Source organism: Polypterus senegalus, chromosome 3 (genome assembly GCF_016835505.1).
Source record: "Polypterus senegalus isolate Bchr_013 chromosome 3, ASM1683550v1, whole genome shotgun sequence".
In the NCBI taxonomy this organism is placed as follows: Eukaryota; Metazoa; Chordata; class Cladistia; order Polypteriformes; family Polypteridae; genus Polypterus; species Polypterus senegalus.
The window spans coordinates 69,749,112-69,767,687 of record NC_053156.1 but is presented as its reverse complement, the minus strand read 5'-3'; the positions used below and the strand labels follow the sequence as shown (position 1 = coordinate 69,767,687).

At 36.1% G+C, this 18,576-nt stretch overlaps 1 protein-coding gene across 2 annotated transcripts in view; it reads left to right on the top strand.

The window, feature by feature from the left end:
• l3mbtl3 (L3MBTL histone methyl-lysine binding protein 3) overlaps positions 1-18,576 on the top strand; it is a 174,807-nt gene that overhangs the window by 81,689 nt on the left and 74,542 nt on the right. For both annotated transcript variants that reach the window (XM_039747467.1, XM_039747468.1), the window contains exons 8-10: positions 6,560-6,664; positions 7,025-7,160; positions 13,099-13,190. In XM_039747467.1, coding sequence (XP_039603401.1) covers positions 6,560-6,664; positions 7,025-7,160; positions 13,099-13,190 — 333 coding nt within the window. The remainder of the gene's footprint in view (positions 1-6,559; positions 6,665-7,024; positions 7,161-13,098; positions 13,191-18,576) is intronic.

Here is an 18,576-nt window from a genome sequence, read left to right as displayed (position 1 = left end):
CGATGACTGGTATTTAAGCCGACCCCCTTCTCCAAGCAAAATTTTCTAAATTTCCTTAAAAGTGTCTCTTCAGGTATATTTATCATGTTTATCGGCGAGAATTTGAGACTACCGGCAATTTTGATGGAAACCAGGAAGTGATTGCGGAGAAGTTTGGTAAAATGAAACCTTTGTGTTGAAACTATATACGCAAATACGGTACATCGGGTGGATTTCCGGAGACTCGTTATACAGTACAGGCCAAAAGTTTGGACACACCTCCTCATTCAATGTGTTTTCTTTAATTTCATGACCATTTACATTGGTAGATTCACACTGAAGGCATCAAAACTATGAATGAACACATGTGGAGTTATGTACTTAACAAAAAAAGGTGAAATAACTGAAAACATGTTTTATATTCTAGTTTCTTCAAAATAGCCACCCTTTGCTTTAATTACTGATTTGCACACTCTTGGCATTCTCTCGATGAGCTTCAACAGGTAGTCACCTGAATCAAATTTGATTAACTTAAATACGCAATACAGTGGACCCTTGACTTACGAACTGAACTCGATCGCAAAGGCTAACCCATAATGCGTTTTGAACCTCCCACTGCAACACTTACTTAACCTTTTCATAATAAAAAAGGGTTGTATAATGTGCATAATTTACCAAAACACCAATAATTTTTCTAATGTGCTAACCAAAAAGTTATAAAAAGTGCCTAGCCTACAAGAAGTAGGCTAGATTAAGCTAGGAGCATGGCGGCGCGCATGGTCGCAGCAGCTCAGGGCTCTCCTTTTCAGTGCACTTTTTTGTTGTTTTTGTACTTTTTCCTTGTTTGTGCACGATCGGTTCGGCGAACATCCACTACACCTGTCAGAACCTTATAGACATCGGTGTCCAGAGCCAGACATCTGTTTCGAGTGTTTTTCATCACACGCACAACATCCCAGACAACATAGTGAGACCAGCAGGCTCTCTATGGATTGTTGTGGATTTTGACATGCTGTACATATTAGCGAGATCGGTCACACGAACAGCACTCGCACATTTCCACACAATTTCCATCTTCGTTTCGATTGTGATCGCTTTCTTTACCTTCTCTTCCTTCCTTCCTTAGCAATTATGTGTCTTGCTTGCATGGTCTTAATGAATTATATATATAGGTAAATCACTGCAATGACCGAAATTACATCCACAAACACATGTATCTGGGCTCCGACTGACGCTACTAACGCTCTCGGTTGTTTGTTTACAATCGCTGAAGCGGATACACGTGACCGCATCCGGGTCGTAACGCAAGATGTTGATCGTAAATCAAAACAAAAATTTTTATTTTAAACTTCCCGATAATTTATTATAAATTTTATTAATAAAATCAACAACTAAAACACTTTTTTGAATAAATTCTTTATTTAATTTAAAGTACCGGCATGCAAAGTTACTTCTTCATCTGAAAGATGGCTCTGTGGTTTCGTCATTATTTACTTCCGTATTCATCAGCAAAACCGGCATTGCACTGGAAATCTTGAATCTGAAACGATACTCATTGTATAAACCGACCCCCAAACTCCAAGCCAAAAATCTAGGACGAAATTCTCGGCTTATATAACGGGATCTACGGTATAGCCTGCTCTCTTTCTCTCCCCCACTTAAATTTTTGCCTCCCCACGTGAGGTTGGACCCCACTTCATGCAGCCCTGGTCCTCTGACATACCCAGAGACAGAGCACGTCCAAAACAAAACAAGCCCCCACGCAGCAGCGTTTTAGGATTAAAAAATAGAGATATCTATTGCCAGTATAGTCTAAATACTATATGCCTAAAATATAATCATTAACAAACTATGAACTTAAAATATATACTGTATAATCTTCAGCAATCTTAATGTTTTAAAATAATAAACCTGGATAATAAACCCTGGGAATGATGTTAGAAAGTGGTCCAGAATAAGCATAGTAAGTCTTAATGCAATAATAACAATAACAATAAACCAAGGGTATGATGTTAAACAGTCTAAACAGTCTCCTTTAGGGTAGAGAAAAAATAATTAAATAAGATAATAAAAAAAAAATTAAGCACAAACAAACTGTAATTAAAACATAAACAGATAGCGTCCAAGTAATAAAGAGGATATATAATTATAAAAACCTGTATTGTAACAAATAGATCAGACAGTAGGTTATTTATCCTTGCCATGTCATGACTACGACTCACTATTGTGTTTCAGAATAGTGTCAGGATCAGCTTTCTTAATTCCTTTTGTGCTTCTTCCTTGCTGATGAAAACATAGAATTGACCATGCAATTCCACTTTCAGTTTGGCAGGATATAAGAGGCTGTATTTGATATTGGCTTGCCTTAACTGCTGTTTAATGTTGTAGAAGGCTGCACGTTTAGTAGCTGTTGCTGGAGAAAAATCAAGGAAGATATGAATGTGGTTGTTTTCATATATAATCTCTTGCTTGTGTCTGAGGAGTGCCATCACCTCTAGCTTAAATAATAATCTCTTGAAGAGAATAATAAAAGATCTAGGTCTGACAGTATTTGATCCGCGTGTGCGATGAGCCACTGCTATCTCAGAATCTGCTTTAAAGTCCTCTCCAATTATTTTAGAAAATAGTTCAGCTGCGAATTTCACTAGGTTTTCCATCCATCCATCCATTTTCTAACCCGCTGAATCCGAATACAGGGTCACGGGGGTCTGCTGGAGCCAATCCCAGCTAACACAGGGCACAAGGCAGGAACCAATCCAGGGCAGGGTGCCAACCCACCGCAGGACACACACAAATACACCCACACACCAAGCGCCAATTTAGAATCACCAATCCACCTAACCTGCATGTCTTTGGATTGTGGGAGGAAACCGGAGCGCCCGGAGGAAACCCACGCGGACACGGGAGAACATGCAAACTCCACGCAGGGAGGACCCAGGAAGTGAACCCGGGTCTCCTAACTGCGAGGCAGCAGCGCTACCACTGCGCCACCGTGCCGCCCTCACTGGGTTTTGACTTTCTCAATTCTCTGGTAGACCTTCGATTTCTATTCCTTCTGCTTCCATATTCCAAAGTAGCAAGTCTGTCTCCGAGTTTTTTGCATTCGGAGTTGGCAGTTGTTGCTTTTTTTCAGCACTGGCAGCTAGATTTTCAGCTGTTTCAATCCGAGTCGTGAATGTATCCTTGACATCCTCCAGTTGATCAGCAAGTGTGCTCAGTTTAGACGAGGTTTCCTGAATGTGCTTTTCAATTTTACCCAGCATATCTTTAAAGACTGCCTTAAAGCGAATACATATGCGTTTCTCCAAGTCTTTATTATCCTGCTGCCGCTCCTGTCGCAGCTTCTCATTTGGCTTCTCATATGCCTTTTCCCTTGCTTTTTGATTTGCCTTCTCGCTTTTCTTTATCTCTTGCTTGAGCTCAGCAATCTTCACCTTCAGTTCAGACAGATCATTTCTGTTTTCTTGCACAGTAGGTGAGGCGGTGGGCTGTATTGCAGCCGGTGTTCCCGGCTTGCATGGAGTAGTTGAAAGCATGGACTGCAAGGCCTTTTCCAGTTTCAGATGATCTTCTCCAATCAGCGCGCTATCGTGACCTCTGTCACTCGCACTCGTACATTCGCTCCCAGCTGGAGACGATGTAGCGGACTGTGGTCCTGAGGAGTCTAGGCTTTCGCCCATCTGATCCAGGTCAGTCTCTGAAAGGCTGTATCTTGAGCTTGAACTTGGACTTGCCGATCTGAGCTTGGATTTAGCTTTAGTTTTTGTTTCTTTTGTTTCTTTCTGAACCCCTTTCTTGTTGGCCATGTTTATATATGCTTGCATATACTGTAGTAGTGGCCTCAGGTTGGATAATTATAGGATATCTCAGGATAATGAGAAGATAATATGAAAAATAACACTGTTAGTAGCGGAGCTCCGCTTCAGACGTCCATCTCTCGCAACGGACGAGACCAAAATCCCGACCAAAAAGTGAAATTACTAGAATAGATGAAGAACATGCCAGGCTTCCTAGCGAGGCTCTACATACGAAAAGGCAGGCTCTCAATTCAGAACTAAACCTCGTGACAACTAAAGAAACTGAACAACTCATTTATAAATCCAGACATCATTACCATGAACATGGAGAGAAAGCTAATAAGCTTTTAGCTCAACAAATTCACAAGCAAGAAGTCCGCAACACAATCCCAGTAATCACCAACATGAATGGAGATAAAATTATCGACCACAAAAATATAATGCACACATTTAGAGACTACTATAAATCCTTATATTCTACTGAGTTTAAAGAAGACAACACACAATCTAATGCATTTCTGGATACATTACAGATACCACAAATAGACACTTTTAGTGCGGAGGAACTCGATACACCTCTGCCGTTATCAGAATTACTAGATGCTATAAAGTCACTTCAAGGCGGGAAATCAGCAGGCCCTGATGGCTACCCTTCAGAATTTTATAAGAAATTCACCGCTCAGCTAACTCCCCTCCTATTAGCAACATTTACAGAAGCCATAGACAATCAAACTCATCCTCAAACTTTTCGACAAGCATTAATCACCGTTTTTCCTAAACAAAATAAGGACTTATTACAATGTGCATCATACAGACCAATTTCACTTTTGAATAATGATGTCAAGATACTCTCAAAAATCATAGCTAGAAGGATCGAGAAAGTGCTCCCTTCGTTAATATCACAAGATCAAACTGGATTTTTCAAGGGTCAACACTTATCTTCAAATCTTCGACACCTGTTTAATGTAATATACTCACCAACTAAGTCAAACACCCCAGAAATATTATTATCATTGGATGCAGAAAAAGCATTTGACATAATTGAATGGAAATACCTTTTTACTACATTGGAGAAATTTGGTTTTGGCCCGAACATTTGTGCATGGCTCAAACTACTGTATACCAATCCAGAAGCTTCAATTTGTATCAACGACATTTGTTCAGACTACTTTAAACTAGAACGTGGTACCAGACAAGGATGCCCCTGTATATGTAAAAACATACATATAAATAACATTCGACGTTTTGAAGAAATCATTTTATGACACGATTTACCTTTATTTATTTACTTACTTCCTAAAGTCACAAGTAGTGTGCAGAGGGCATGCTCAAAAATGTGTGTAATGCCACGAAAAGTGCCTGCTGACACTTTAGTATGCAAGCAATGGTATGTGCATTCTTGCTCCGATGTAGAAGGGAGCTGAGTTTACCTCTGTTATAGCGCGTCTATGTGAAAACAGCAGTCTCAAATGTGGGGTTGGGGTGTGTTTGGGCTCGTGAACACGGCTGAGATAATAAAACTGACTGAAAAAAAAAAAAAACCAAAGCTAACCTTTACAAGTATCATAAATTACACTGGCTGTTACAGACTGAAATCAAATGTATGTTTTTATTCTAAAATAGTAAGACTAAGAGCAGTTTACTTCTCAAAACGGAGTGGTGGAGGATCGAACTCGCGACCTTTTGATTCCCCGGTCGGCAGCTGATTCTATTGAGGCAGTCATAACAAATGGGTGTCAATGTCGCATGTTAAGGTGGCTTTTTGTGTCTGCAGTTATATTTTTGAATAAAAGCGCAATTGTTGTGTTAGATTTGTACCTTGTGTGAAAGTGTTTCTTTTATTTGGACTTCAGGCTTCATACATTATATAGTTTATGCCTACATTTTGTCATCTACTACTAGAATATAAAAAACGTTACTGTTTTAACAATGTGTTTACACATATTACTGTAGAAACGGAACAGACATGAAATGCGTGTGTTCCAAACAACGATCTATTATTTCCACTTCACTTCCAGAAAATCAATCAAGGCATGAGCTGGGAGAAGTTTGTGCATGTTCTAAGTCGGTGGGGGGATGGAATACCACCCGGCTGCTTGCAGCCTGATTTTTATCAGCACATTTAGATGACAAAAGACGCTGGTGGAGAGCTGTGAACGATTTTAAGAAGCGATTTAAGGTGGAACGGATTTACAAGTTTTTTCGTAGGCTCTGGTAATTCTAGTGTTAAGTCAGTGGGAAACCGATATTTTATACTATTTGAAATTGGAAAAAATCAAATACTCAGAGAATCTGTACAGATTTTTTTCAAAACATGGCAGGATCTAATAAGTAATATTTTAGAATAAGCTCTTAAAGCATAGAGGAAGCAATTATTTCTGTATTTCTTTTTCTTCTCCATTCATCTCTATTGGCTTATCAAACTCATCAATTTAGGTATGTTTACAAGCCTTAATGTTGGCCATGTTCTCTCTCTCAGGGGTGGGGGTCGACTTGCTCTCAATCCTACTTTTTGTAAAAATTGATTGATTTGTATGGAATGATTGCAATAAAATAAACTTTCAAAAAAAAAAGAAGTGAAAATTCATAGGAGGAGGTTAAAGAAGATGTGTTTGATGGTGGTATCTGATTATATGAAAATGATGGGACTCCTACAAAGGATTTTCAGGACTGTGGAGAGCAGTGGAAACAGGTTTGGAGGTGCAACCTTGGTTATATAGGCAAAAGGCCATTAAACTGTTGATGATGATGATAATTTATTATATTTGTCTCCTTTTACTCAGCATCAGACATTTCCACAAAGTAAAAACAGTTTTAAGGTGGGAATGAAACTAGAAGGAGTTGATCCTGAACATCCTTCGATGTATTGTGTCCTCACAGTTGCTGAGGTAAAATATGCATTTCATTTAATACCTTACCGGCAAGAGTTATGTTAGCATGAATGTTAATACAGAATAATGAATTGGTATACTCTTCTTAACTTAAAAGATGAATATAAACTAATGTTTCCTTTAAGAAAAATATGTAAAACAAATGTGCAGTAAAGTTTATATTTTATTGTGATAACTATAAATCATATTTTACATGCAGAGTAGAATTATAGTGTTGTTTATTTTTCTAATTTAAATTTGTTTAAAAACATAATGTAATAAGAATCGTTACCAAACTACAAGTTTAAAAGGTAAGATATTGGTAAATAAATAATTTCCAAAGAAAGTTGTTCTTCAGTAATAATTTTTATATTCTAGGTTTGCGGTTATAGAATGCGTTTACACTTTGATCAATATTCAGAATGTTATGACTTCTGGGTAAATGCCAATTCTTCAGATATTCATCCAGTTGGATGGTGTGAAAAAACTGGACATACGCTTAATCCTCCTAAAGGTAAGATATTTGTCAAATGCTTATATTAAATCAAACGCTATATTCTGTCAACCAATGATTACGCATTTTTCATTAAATGAAATAAGCAGTTTATTCTACTGTAGAATATCAACATAACTCTGTTATTTGTGTTTTCTATCTGTCTATCTATGTGTAGACAATGCTTCCAAAGGCATTGGAAAAGCATTGTTACTTTTTATAAACCTAATTCTTGCTGAATGTCAATAATGCAGGTTGATTATGTAAAGGTATGGAGTGTGTTTTTCTTGTGCACATTTACTTTATTGATACAAGTACACAAACACTGCCGCAGCATGTCTGATCAGAAGGCACCATGATTGAGTAAGGAGCAGGATATATATATATAAATCCATAGGTAGACATGTTTTCAAAATAACATTCAATGCTACAATAATAGAAAAATCTGGGAATAATTCCTAGAAACATGACAGTAAATTCATTCTAATGCAGTGACCTCCCTAGTCCCCAGACATTTTTCCACAAACATCTGGGATGAGGTGGGAAGCATATTTTGGGGTAGTGTTTACAATACTTTGGCTTTGAAGTGAGCCTGTACCATTGTGCTGCACTTTTGACATCATGCTGAGAGCATGCCCTAATGTTTTAAAGCTGTTCTGCGTGAATACTGACAGGGATATAATTGCTGTTAGTATGTGCACCTAAATGAAGTGGCTTTTAAGTGTATTTATGCCATTAAGAAACTGGTTGTTAACTAAATTGCTAAGGACAATATAAGAATCATTGATGGGGAAGGAGTTGGAACTTTGTGGAGTCCAGTTTAATTTAACCTCTACTATGCCAGACTGTGTTAACATGATTATTTGAAGTTATACCATTTACCTGACAAAACATGAATCATTGTGGCTGTGATGAATTTTACTTCCTCAATTAAATATATATGCTTTCCTCTGCCTATATAAGCACTGTTTGTGTGTTTTCAGTGTTCTCTACAGTACTGTAAGCACAATGGACAGTTCCTTCTTAAATAGTCAAATTTCTTTTAATTTTATATAAAATGTCATACATATCGTGCTTCACTGAGTCATCATCTCTTTTCATGATCATCTTACTTTTCATTTTCAGCTATTGGTTTTACAGCTACAGTTTTCATCACAGATCTTAAAGACATATGTATTAGCTTAATTTGCAATTCTAAATTGGCCCCATGTGAAAGAGTGTGGGTGTATTTGTGAGTCAGCTTTGTAATTGACTGATGCTCCACCTAGGATTGATTCCTAACTTGCACACAGTGCTACCAGGAAATTAGCTGTCTCCCATTGTCTCCCAATAATTGAGTTGTGTAGGTTTGCGAATATTGTGCTGTAGTAAAATAAAAATAATCATCATAGATAAGAAGAAGAAGTTACTTGATATTTACCAAATTTAGTGAATACAGAATTGATGTGCTATTTTGGTTTGAATGCCATGTTCTCATTGAAATGCTGTAATGTTCTAAAATAATTGAATTGTCCCTTCTGGTACTGTTATAATGCACTTAAATGAAAGTTATTCAGTGTCTTAAAAGTCAGCATAAAAGAGGACACATCAATCATTCTCTTTATGGTTTACCAATCCCTGTAACTTATTTATTGTAACTTTTACACACCAGAACACAAAGATTTTATATAGTAGTCTGTTATTTTCCTAAATTTAAACTCTGATATATCACCAATCATTGCCAGTTATTTTCCATATAATTTCAAGAAATTGCTCATTTCTGTGTGATGAGTTCTAGCTTTGACATTTTACATATTTCTTAACACTGTAACCACCATAAATCCACGGCTTTCCTTTCTGTCTTAACATCAAAAACTATAGCTAGCCTAAAACAGCTTCAGTGAGCGAAAAAATAAATAATTTCCTGGCACATAGCTTCTTCTTTAAATACATTTTTCACTTAAAAATTAAAAAATGAAAACTTTGCAGGGTTATATGTTAAATTGATAGAATTATTTTCTTAGTTATATTAAAATATTTTCCTCTATATTAATCAATAGTCTATGGGAGGTTTTATTATAAACTCCACAAACTAAATTGAAATAGAAGTTTATAATTATATCTTGTCTTTCTGACTGCAGAGTAGTCCCAGTTTATGATCTACCTTGCAGTAGGTAAGACGTGGAGAGCACAGTTTCAAACCGTGCCTTACTGAATATTACCATATCTCGTATTGTTTTGGCCATATTGAATGTGCCACACGTAAAGAATGTACTGAATGTATTAAGTAAAGCATATATAAGTTTGCCATAGTAGAAACAACACAACGTTGAAGTAGACAAAGCACCTGAAGTTTAACAAGAAAAAGCTGAATTTGTATAAGAAACATTTTTCCTTTTATGCATTTTTTATTCTTTGTGTGTGACAACTTTTTTTCTATTTTTGTGTAAACTATTTTGCTTCTAATTTTCAGTAAACTTTTGAAACAAACTTTATTGGACTGAGAAGTTTTTTATGTGCACTTTTGACTCATGCTGATCTTGCCTTACCAATTCAGTACCAGCTTGATTTCGAGATCCTTGAAAAGACGCAACTACAATTAATGAAAAATAAAACAACACATTTCAGTAATGTAGGAGCATAAAATAAATGAAGCGGAAACTGTTTTCATGGATAATAGTTTAAAATTTACACCCATATTTCTGTGGATATATAAATATTTTTAGCAAGAAGCTGAGGTTTTTGCCATCTTTCATGAGCTTTACACAGTTGTTTTTTTTTGTAGCATCTTTCCACCTGGTACTACATTGTGCTGAGACTTAGAGGTACCCAATGGGATGCTTTCTAAAAGTGGCACTTCTGCCCAACATACAGTAAAACCAATTCAGTACTAAATTGTAAAAAGAAAAAAGTGTTAGGATGTGTTATCTTAACTAATATGAATTATAATTACGACTATAAAGTGACCTGCACTGGCCTAATGATTTAGGGATTTATTTTAAGAAAACACCCTCCCCTTCTCAGCTATGATCATTAACATAAACATTAACATATGGTAATTAAAAGGAATTCAGATTTTTAGTTATATTGTTTTATTGTAAATAGAAATAAAGGAATGTTATGCTGAGACTCCATAATATCTAGTGACTGCATATTGAAAATGATATGCAATTCTAGTAACACTCCTCTAAGAAAAATACAAATAACAATCACTATAATAAACCATGCAACAAAAAAGGTACAATAAGTGCATCTCTGGAATAAAGTGACAGTTTGTTTACTTTGATATGTGTATTTATGTAATGTATGTATATTTGATTTCTTGCTCATGAAGATCTATGAATAGAAGTAATTAATCATAGACTTAATTTAACGTGAAATGCAGAGACTATCTTCAGTTTTGTTTATATTTAAGCAATGATAAGTAAAAAAGGCAATGATGGAGCAGCATCAGATTGTAAAGGCAGAAGCACTACTCAAAATTCTTTATTTCATGTTTTAGGAAAATGCTGCTAAGGTGATTAGTTTGAATGAACATAAAAACAATGATCGAGCTGGCAAGAAACATAACTTAAAAAAAAAGAATAATTAATTTTAATCAAATGGTGGAATTACTGGAAAAAAACACATTTTAATTTTTAGTAGAACCTGAAATGAAGTTTTTGTTGTTTAATTTTGCCATATTATTTTTGTAAATTTATGCTGTAAACCTGTAATAAGTACAGATTACTACTCAGTAATAAACTTGTTTTCATTGAATTTGATAAATTTCATTAGTATAAGATGTTACAATAAATTTATGAAGTTTCTGCCATTTTTGCACATCACACGATGATGTGTGTGAATGAATGGTTTAAGTAAAATCCTGGAATCAATAGTGGCTCTGTTTAATTTCTGAAAAGACAATCAAATTTAAAGTCCTACTACTGAGATGGTCTGAGTCACCTCTACTCACAGTTGATGTTTGTATTATCTTTTGTTTTTAAAGGTGATTTTAGGTTGTAGGTGTTTTTACTGAGTTTAGACAGATGTTAAGTTTCATGTCAACCCAGTTCCACTATAGCCTCAAGTCTCCTAACCAACTATGGACTAGGGGCAGGGGCCATCAATCTGGCCCCAATTTATTGCTTTTAGTATAATGCCAATTTTGTCTTTATATGTTTTAAGTTACAGTAATATTTAAGTTAGCTTGACTTACTATCGTTTGCAAAGCTTTAGTTTATATATCCCTAGAAAACAGTACAGCTATGGTGAATAGTCAGTTTTTATATGTAACCGCAGAGGTTAAGTGTTGTTTAACTAACATGTGCTTTTATAGTAAAACCTCTTGGACTAGGTAGCTTTCTTAGTGTGTGTTACATGAATAATATTTCATATGCATTCTCACAAGGTAAGCACCATTTCTTAGCAAGTATTTCAGAATAAAACGTTGGGCTAGGCAGCCTAACCTAACACATATTACATTTAATTCAAAGCCTAAATACTAAAGAATACTCACCAGTTATAAATATTCAGACTGCGAACCTCAGAGGCTGAACTTCACTTTGTGTCCACCGTAAAACAAGCTATACCCTTTCAGCATTATTTACAATGACTGCAGGCATATACTCAGTACAATAGTTGACAATTTATTAGTAACAAATATTAAAATTATACACAGTAACATGATATAATAAACATGATAACATGCACAGACATGCATTCTGGAGGGCAGAGTTACTTATCTTTATGTTGTATGTCTAGACTTGTGCATTTTTATACTCTAAGAAGCTAAAGTTGTCCAAGGTCAAATGTGGCTATAAAATCTTTAAAAGAGCTAACACCAATTTCATTTGCTGTCAAAAAATACAAAGGGAAGAAACAGGTTGTGACTTTTAGTGTCATAAAACCCACAGCTTTACCCTTTAGAAAGCATACTTGGTGTATGCTTCACTAATATGCATAATTATAGAAATATTTTTAGATAGATTATGAAAGAAACATACCTGAAAATAACCCAGAAATAGTTACCATAACATTAGTATAAATTTTAAACTAAAAATGCCTGTGAAGGTGTTATCGGTGTTATAGATACTATGGAAATTCTTAAATTAATTCCAGTTATCTGTGAACATATAATACTGGATGAATGTCCATGTGGTAGAGTGTTGGAAGACCCCGAACAACTGTGTCCTTGGGGAAAAAGCCCATCTTTTTCTGGAGTGAAACAGTGAGATAAAGTCTTTCTTTCCTGGAGATACATAGCATATGCTCTAGTTCCCTTCGAGATTATCCATGTCCCTTTCATCCAGTGCCCAATTAGTTAGTTAATACATACTCTAATCCTTTTTTACGGTTTTAGTTAATTAATGCATGCCCTAACCCTTATTTATCCCAGAGGGGAAATTTAGCATTCATAAAGTAAATATGGATATATCAAGTAATTAGCTATCATTATTGTTTTAAGAATAGCATGGTGGCACTGTAGTAGCACTGCTGTCTCACAACAAGGAGATCAGGGTTTAATTTCCAAATGCTCCATATGTGGACTTTGCATATTCGCTTAGTGTCCTTGTGGGTTTCCTTCCACAGTCCAAAAACATGTGGGTTAGGTGGTTTCAGGTTACTAAACTGGACCCTGCAATGTTCACCCTGCAATGGTTTACTGCCCATGTGCAAGGATTTTTCTTGCCTTGCTCATGTTGCTTGCTGGGATGTGCTCCTGCAACCCTGCTCTGGATAATTGGGTTTGGAAGATGGATGTTATCCAGTTTAAATAAGCATACCTTGCAAATGCAAAATTTGGCTGTAGGACCATTTTCACAGACTAGAACAGATAAAAGTTCTCACAGTGAAGTAACATTTTTATTTTTAAGAGGATTACTGTACATACGTATTCACTTTTTTCAACGTTCATGTAAGTAGAACAGGAGAATAACAGTTTCATTTGGCTCTGTAAAGTTGCTTTTAGTATTAGTAATATTTTTCTTTAATTTAACAGGAGAACGAGAAGAAGAGTTTAACTGGCAATCATACCTCAAACTTTGGAAAGCTCAGCCAGCACCCAAATCTCTATTTGAAAATCAGAACACAGTAAGTATGATAGTTAAGCTTTTTATTAGATTAGATTTATCATGTTTTGGAGTCTTATTAGGAAGTAATTATGTATAGCAGGAAAAAGGTTTTGGGGTTACATGGTAGTGCAGCGGAACATTGTCCATAGGGAGTTTGCACATTCTCCCCTGTCTGCTTAGATTTCCTTCTTGCATTCCACTTTTTCTCCCACATCCAAAAAGACTTTCAGGTTAGTGTAGTAGGTAATCTAAATTGACCATTATGTGAGAGTTTTTTGATGTTTCCCCTTTTACCCAGTGCTACTTGAATTAGTATTGGCCTTCTGCAACTCTGAATTGGATTAAGTTTGAAAATGTTATATGTTATGTAAGAAAAGTAAGATTACTATGCTCAGTGTGTTGGGTTACACAACATATCTTTAAAATAGTTAATTTGTTTGTATTTTTAACTATAATATTATTATTTGTACACTGTTTGAGTTACAGTTTGACAACTATAGAAGAATAAACAGCATTTGATTTAATTTCATGAATAAAGTGTGTGTTCCACTTTATAATACACTTTATAGGACTCTGTTTCTCTCAACTTCCTATGTCTCTGATGATTAGTTTCCAGTCCTTGTGAATGTTCTTCTGCACTCTTAATTCCTCCCTGATTCGGGTGTATCTTATACCATCAGCTTCCATCCCGCTGTGAGCATCTCTCTTAGTTTTCTGGTCCTCTTTTATGTATGATGTTCTCTATCTGTTGCTTGGAGCTGTAGTCACCCCACTTTCACTTTTCTGTCTCTCTCTCTTGAATATTTCTCTGGTGATTTACAGCTAAACTGTAGTTTTGCTGTTCATGGCTTACAGAATCCCAGACTGCACGCTTTGTTCTGGCATCGATCTTGGATTTAAATTGCTTCTCTTTCAAGAAAGTATATTATTTGAAAAGTAATTAAAAAAAAGTAAATAGAAAATGGAAAACATACCGAATTTATTCCCCTGAACATAAATGGCTATATCTGACATGGTATACCCTCAGTGAAAATGTTTAATTGTCTGGAAGTTTGCCCCTTGGTGCAGTTTCAAAGTAATGGTACCTTGCTTTTTAATTAGACATATCTATAATTTATCACTAAACCTTTATGACGATATGTTTGTAATCGTCCTTGATTTGATAATGAAGAAAATGTAAGAAAATATTGTGTGACATACCAAAATGTCTCAATCATTCTAATTGAACTGAGGAAAGAAAAAATAGCCTATATTCTGAACGGGACCAAGATGAATATATGTGTCAAATTTTATATAAATTGGATGAGCCATTCTTGAGTGATGCCCAGACATACAGATAGATAGGCAGAGATTCTTATCTTTATGTACAGTACAGACCAAAAGTTTGGACACACCTCCTCATTCAATGTGTTTTCTTTATTTTCATGACCATTTACATTGGTAGATTCTCACTGAAGGCATCAAAACTATGAATGAACACATGTGGAGTTATGTACTTAACAAAAAAAAGGTGAAATGGTTTTATTTCAGGTGACTACCTGTTGAAGCTCATCGAGAGAATGCCAAGAGTGTGCAAAGCAGTAATCAGAGCAAAGGGTAGCTATTTTGAAGAAACTAGAATATAAAACATGTTTTCAGTTATTTCACCTTTTTTTGTATTTGTATTTTACTTTCCTGTAACTCTTCCATCCATCCATTGTCTAACCTGCTGAATCCGAATACAGGGTCACGGGGGTCTGCTGGAGCCAATCCCAGCCAACACAGGGCACAAGGCAGGAACCAATCCTGGGCAGGGTGCCAACCCACCGCAGTTCCTGTAACTCTTTCATCAGATTATATCCTCATACAACAGTTTATCCAATCCAGTTTTTCCGCCTGACAGTAATTGTAGTTTTAACACACTTGCTTTCTCTCATAGCTAACAATACTTCATCGTTTTTCTTCTTATTTTTTTCAGTTGACTCCAAAAGTTCTTCTCCACAGGGGCTTTTCTAGTGGTGTTAGGAGGTTTTCCTTCAAATCAATGATCACTTTTTTGCTGTCAATAATATACTGTATATTTATTATTTATTTTTATTTTGTAGTCAGTTGATAAGAAAACGGTTACTTTTTATTATCAAAAAAAAAAAATTCAAAGCCAACTCTGACTCTGTTAACCAGTATGTGAATGATCAAGCAAAGATGTGTGAAAGGCTCTGTGGTCAGATAAGACTAAGTCAAACATTTGGGCTAAAAGGCAAACAATATATATGGCACATACTTAATTTGACATGCAACAATAATCCATATCTAGTACTTCTGTGTAATTTTTGTCTACCACTCATACACACAACATAATAGCAATAAACATTTACAGGGCAAAGCAATGAAGCAAATTCCTGGACTAAAAAACATGTTCTGTCTTGAACAGAATAAGGAAACTGAACTTCTTTACTCTTGAACTGAGACCTATGGCATTAAAATACATATAAAAAGATGATACAACATCTAAAAGTGAAGAAAAGGTATGTTCAGGATGGAATCCAGAAATCACTTCTCATATAAAGAAGCATATCTAGCAGGCAAACCCTCATTGCTTTGAGAATACATTATTAGTACATATTGCTTAACAGATATTGTAGAAAACCTAATGGAGTGAATGGCGTGTTCTGGTTTGGAAAATGGCCAATGTTTTTATACCTTTGGTGAAGCATGATAGCAGTATCAAAGAAGATCCTTGCACTTGGTAGAGACTTGTCACATATGATGAAAAAAACTAGTAAAACTTCTACATAAACCATATCTCAAGAAATCCCTTCCTGCTCAGTAGAAGAAACAGTGGGTATATTTAAAGTTCCACTTTTGGCAAAATAGGGGCTATCATTTAAGAATGTGGGCCATACATCAATGTATATTATCTTGACTTGGTGAATTCAGAGAAGTATAGCTGTTGTCTGAGGTAAAGTTTGCTCCAAATATGGATGTTTGAGATGAGGTTTGATCCAAATATAGTGGCCATGGCATCAGTGTTTTCAGAACACATTTGCCTTTTTGGTGGTTGAGCTGCTGATAGTCATGCCATATCTGCCATCTCAGAAGCAACGCTATCCAGACAGCATCAATGATTCTTTTAAAAATGACCTAATTATTTTACAGCTTGCTCACTGCAGTACCCCCAGCTTTATTAATATTTGACACCTCACTTATCATAATATTTTAAAAAGGGGAAAGAATGTATTTTTGATTTTAATTTAAGTTTTACATGATGATTTGTGACTATTCAATAATTAATTAATTGTTAAAAACATTCTTTGACATGTAATTAGTTTTATCCATTAAAAAATAAGATTATCTTTTTCTGAACCTGCTTAATTAATTTAATACAAGTGAAGATATTAGAACCCACGTTTGTTCATTTGTGTTTTGATTAAACCTTTTATGTTGACAAAACACTAATTTTAATCCAGTCAATCGGTCTTTAAATATGTATAACATCTTTATTGGTAAGTGGTACTGCAAAGGACATTTTTCTAATGAGAGAGTACTGCTGCAAAGAAGCAATTTAAGACTACAATTTAAAAAAGGTTCCTTCCATCTCACATTAACAGGGACAATCAACGCTGTCAAGGTGAACATCCTTCCCAAACTTATTTTTCTATTTCAAAGCATCCACATATACCTTAACAAATCATTTTTTAAGAAACTAAATTCAGCCATAACCTCATTTATTTGGACTTCAAACCTTCCATGTATCCAAAGGGCGACTACAAAGACCTAAAGCAGGACAAAATACTCTACATTTAACATACGCCATACCATTACCAAAACCAGAGCAACAATACAATATAACAAGACAAAAGATTCAGGACTATAAAGCTTGAGTAATGCTCAATGTCCATATTGCACATTTACATGACAAACCACCTTTTTCAACCCTCTCAAACCTATACAGTATTTAATGTGTGGAAAATGTCCAGGATTAAAACACATAGAGAATTGTATATAGATAATGTCTTTGCATCCTACCATCAATTACACAAAATTTAACTTCTCATCAGCACAACTTTTCCACTACTTTCAAATTGGAAACTTTGCTAAATGGAATGTGCCCAGTTTTCCTCACCTCCCACCTATTTCTGTTCCAGAAATATTGACCAACCTTAAAGACTAAGATAGCATCCTTATACTATATAAAAACAGTTTAAAATCCTTTCATTTCAAAAGTCCCAGGGTATGCTGGGGAAACAACCTTTTACTTAATATTTCAAAAAAAGAATGGAAGGCAGCCAAGCTTAGAATACACTCTATATTAACATTTATTTGTTAAGCAGATGTTTTTATTCTAAGCTACTAACAAAAGAGAAACAATCGAGTAACATTATGCTAGGGCCTGTTTGATCAGTAAGTGTAATAGGACAGGTAACAATAGTTGATTGCCACAAGTGAAAAGATGTAATAACTCACATTTACAATCAATAAAGCAATTAGACAGATATTCACAAAACAGATGTGTCTTCAATTGCTTCTTGAATACATTGAGGGAGTCAGAAGTACTGATTGAGATGGGTGGCCTGTTCCCACTCTCGGAACCACACACAAAATAAGTCTGGATTGAGGCTTGCCTTCACATAGAGGTGGCATCAGCAGACGCTGTTCCCAGGCAGACCTGAGTGGGTGAAAAGGAGCATAGCACTTCACTGGTGTCCCAATATACTCAGGTGCTAAACCATTGACTACTCTGTAGCCAAGCATCAGATATGAACTTGATGCATGCTGCTGCAGGGAACCAATGTAGCGACCTAAAGAGAGGAGTGACATATGTCGCTCTTGACTGGTTAAATACAAGACGGGCCTCTGCATTCTACAGCGGCTTGATAACACATGCAGTAAGTTGTAGTAGTCCAGACGTGACAAGACCAGAGCTTGGACCAGAAGTTGTGCAGCGCACTTTGCCAGAAAAGGTCTGATCTTGTGACTCTGTCAGAAAAGGTCTGATTTTGCAAATGCTGTACAGCATGAACCTGAATGAACGAGAAACAGGCATGTGATTGTGGTGAATATCTGCAGGTACTGTTCTGTGGCCATTGTAAAAGATAACCCGGGCACAGACAGACATGTCTCCAGATGTTCAAAACACGCACATGTTTTATTCACAGTATGTATAATATTTTTCAAGTGGTTGCTCAGTCTTTGCTCCTTTCGGCCACCTTCATTCCTCTCTCGCAAGCTCCATCCTCTTCCACCCGACTCCGGCTCCCAGATTGGAGTGAGGTGGCCCCTTTTATCTTGCCCCGGAATGTGCTCCAGGTGCACGAGGATGACCTTCCGGCAGCACTCCCCAGTGTGGCAGAAGTGTTGGCCTTGCACCCGGAAGCACTCTGGGCGTACACCATCCCTGGTCCATCAGTACATCCTGGTGTACCGGA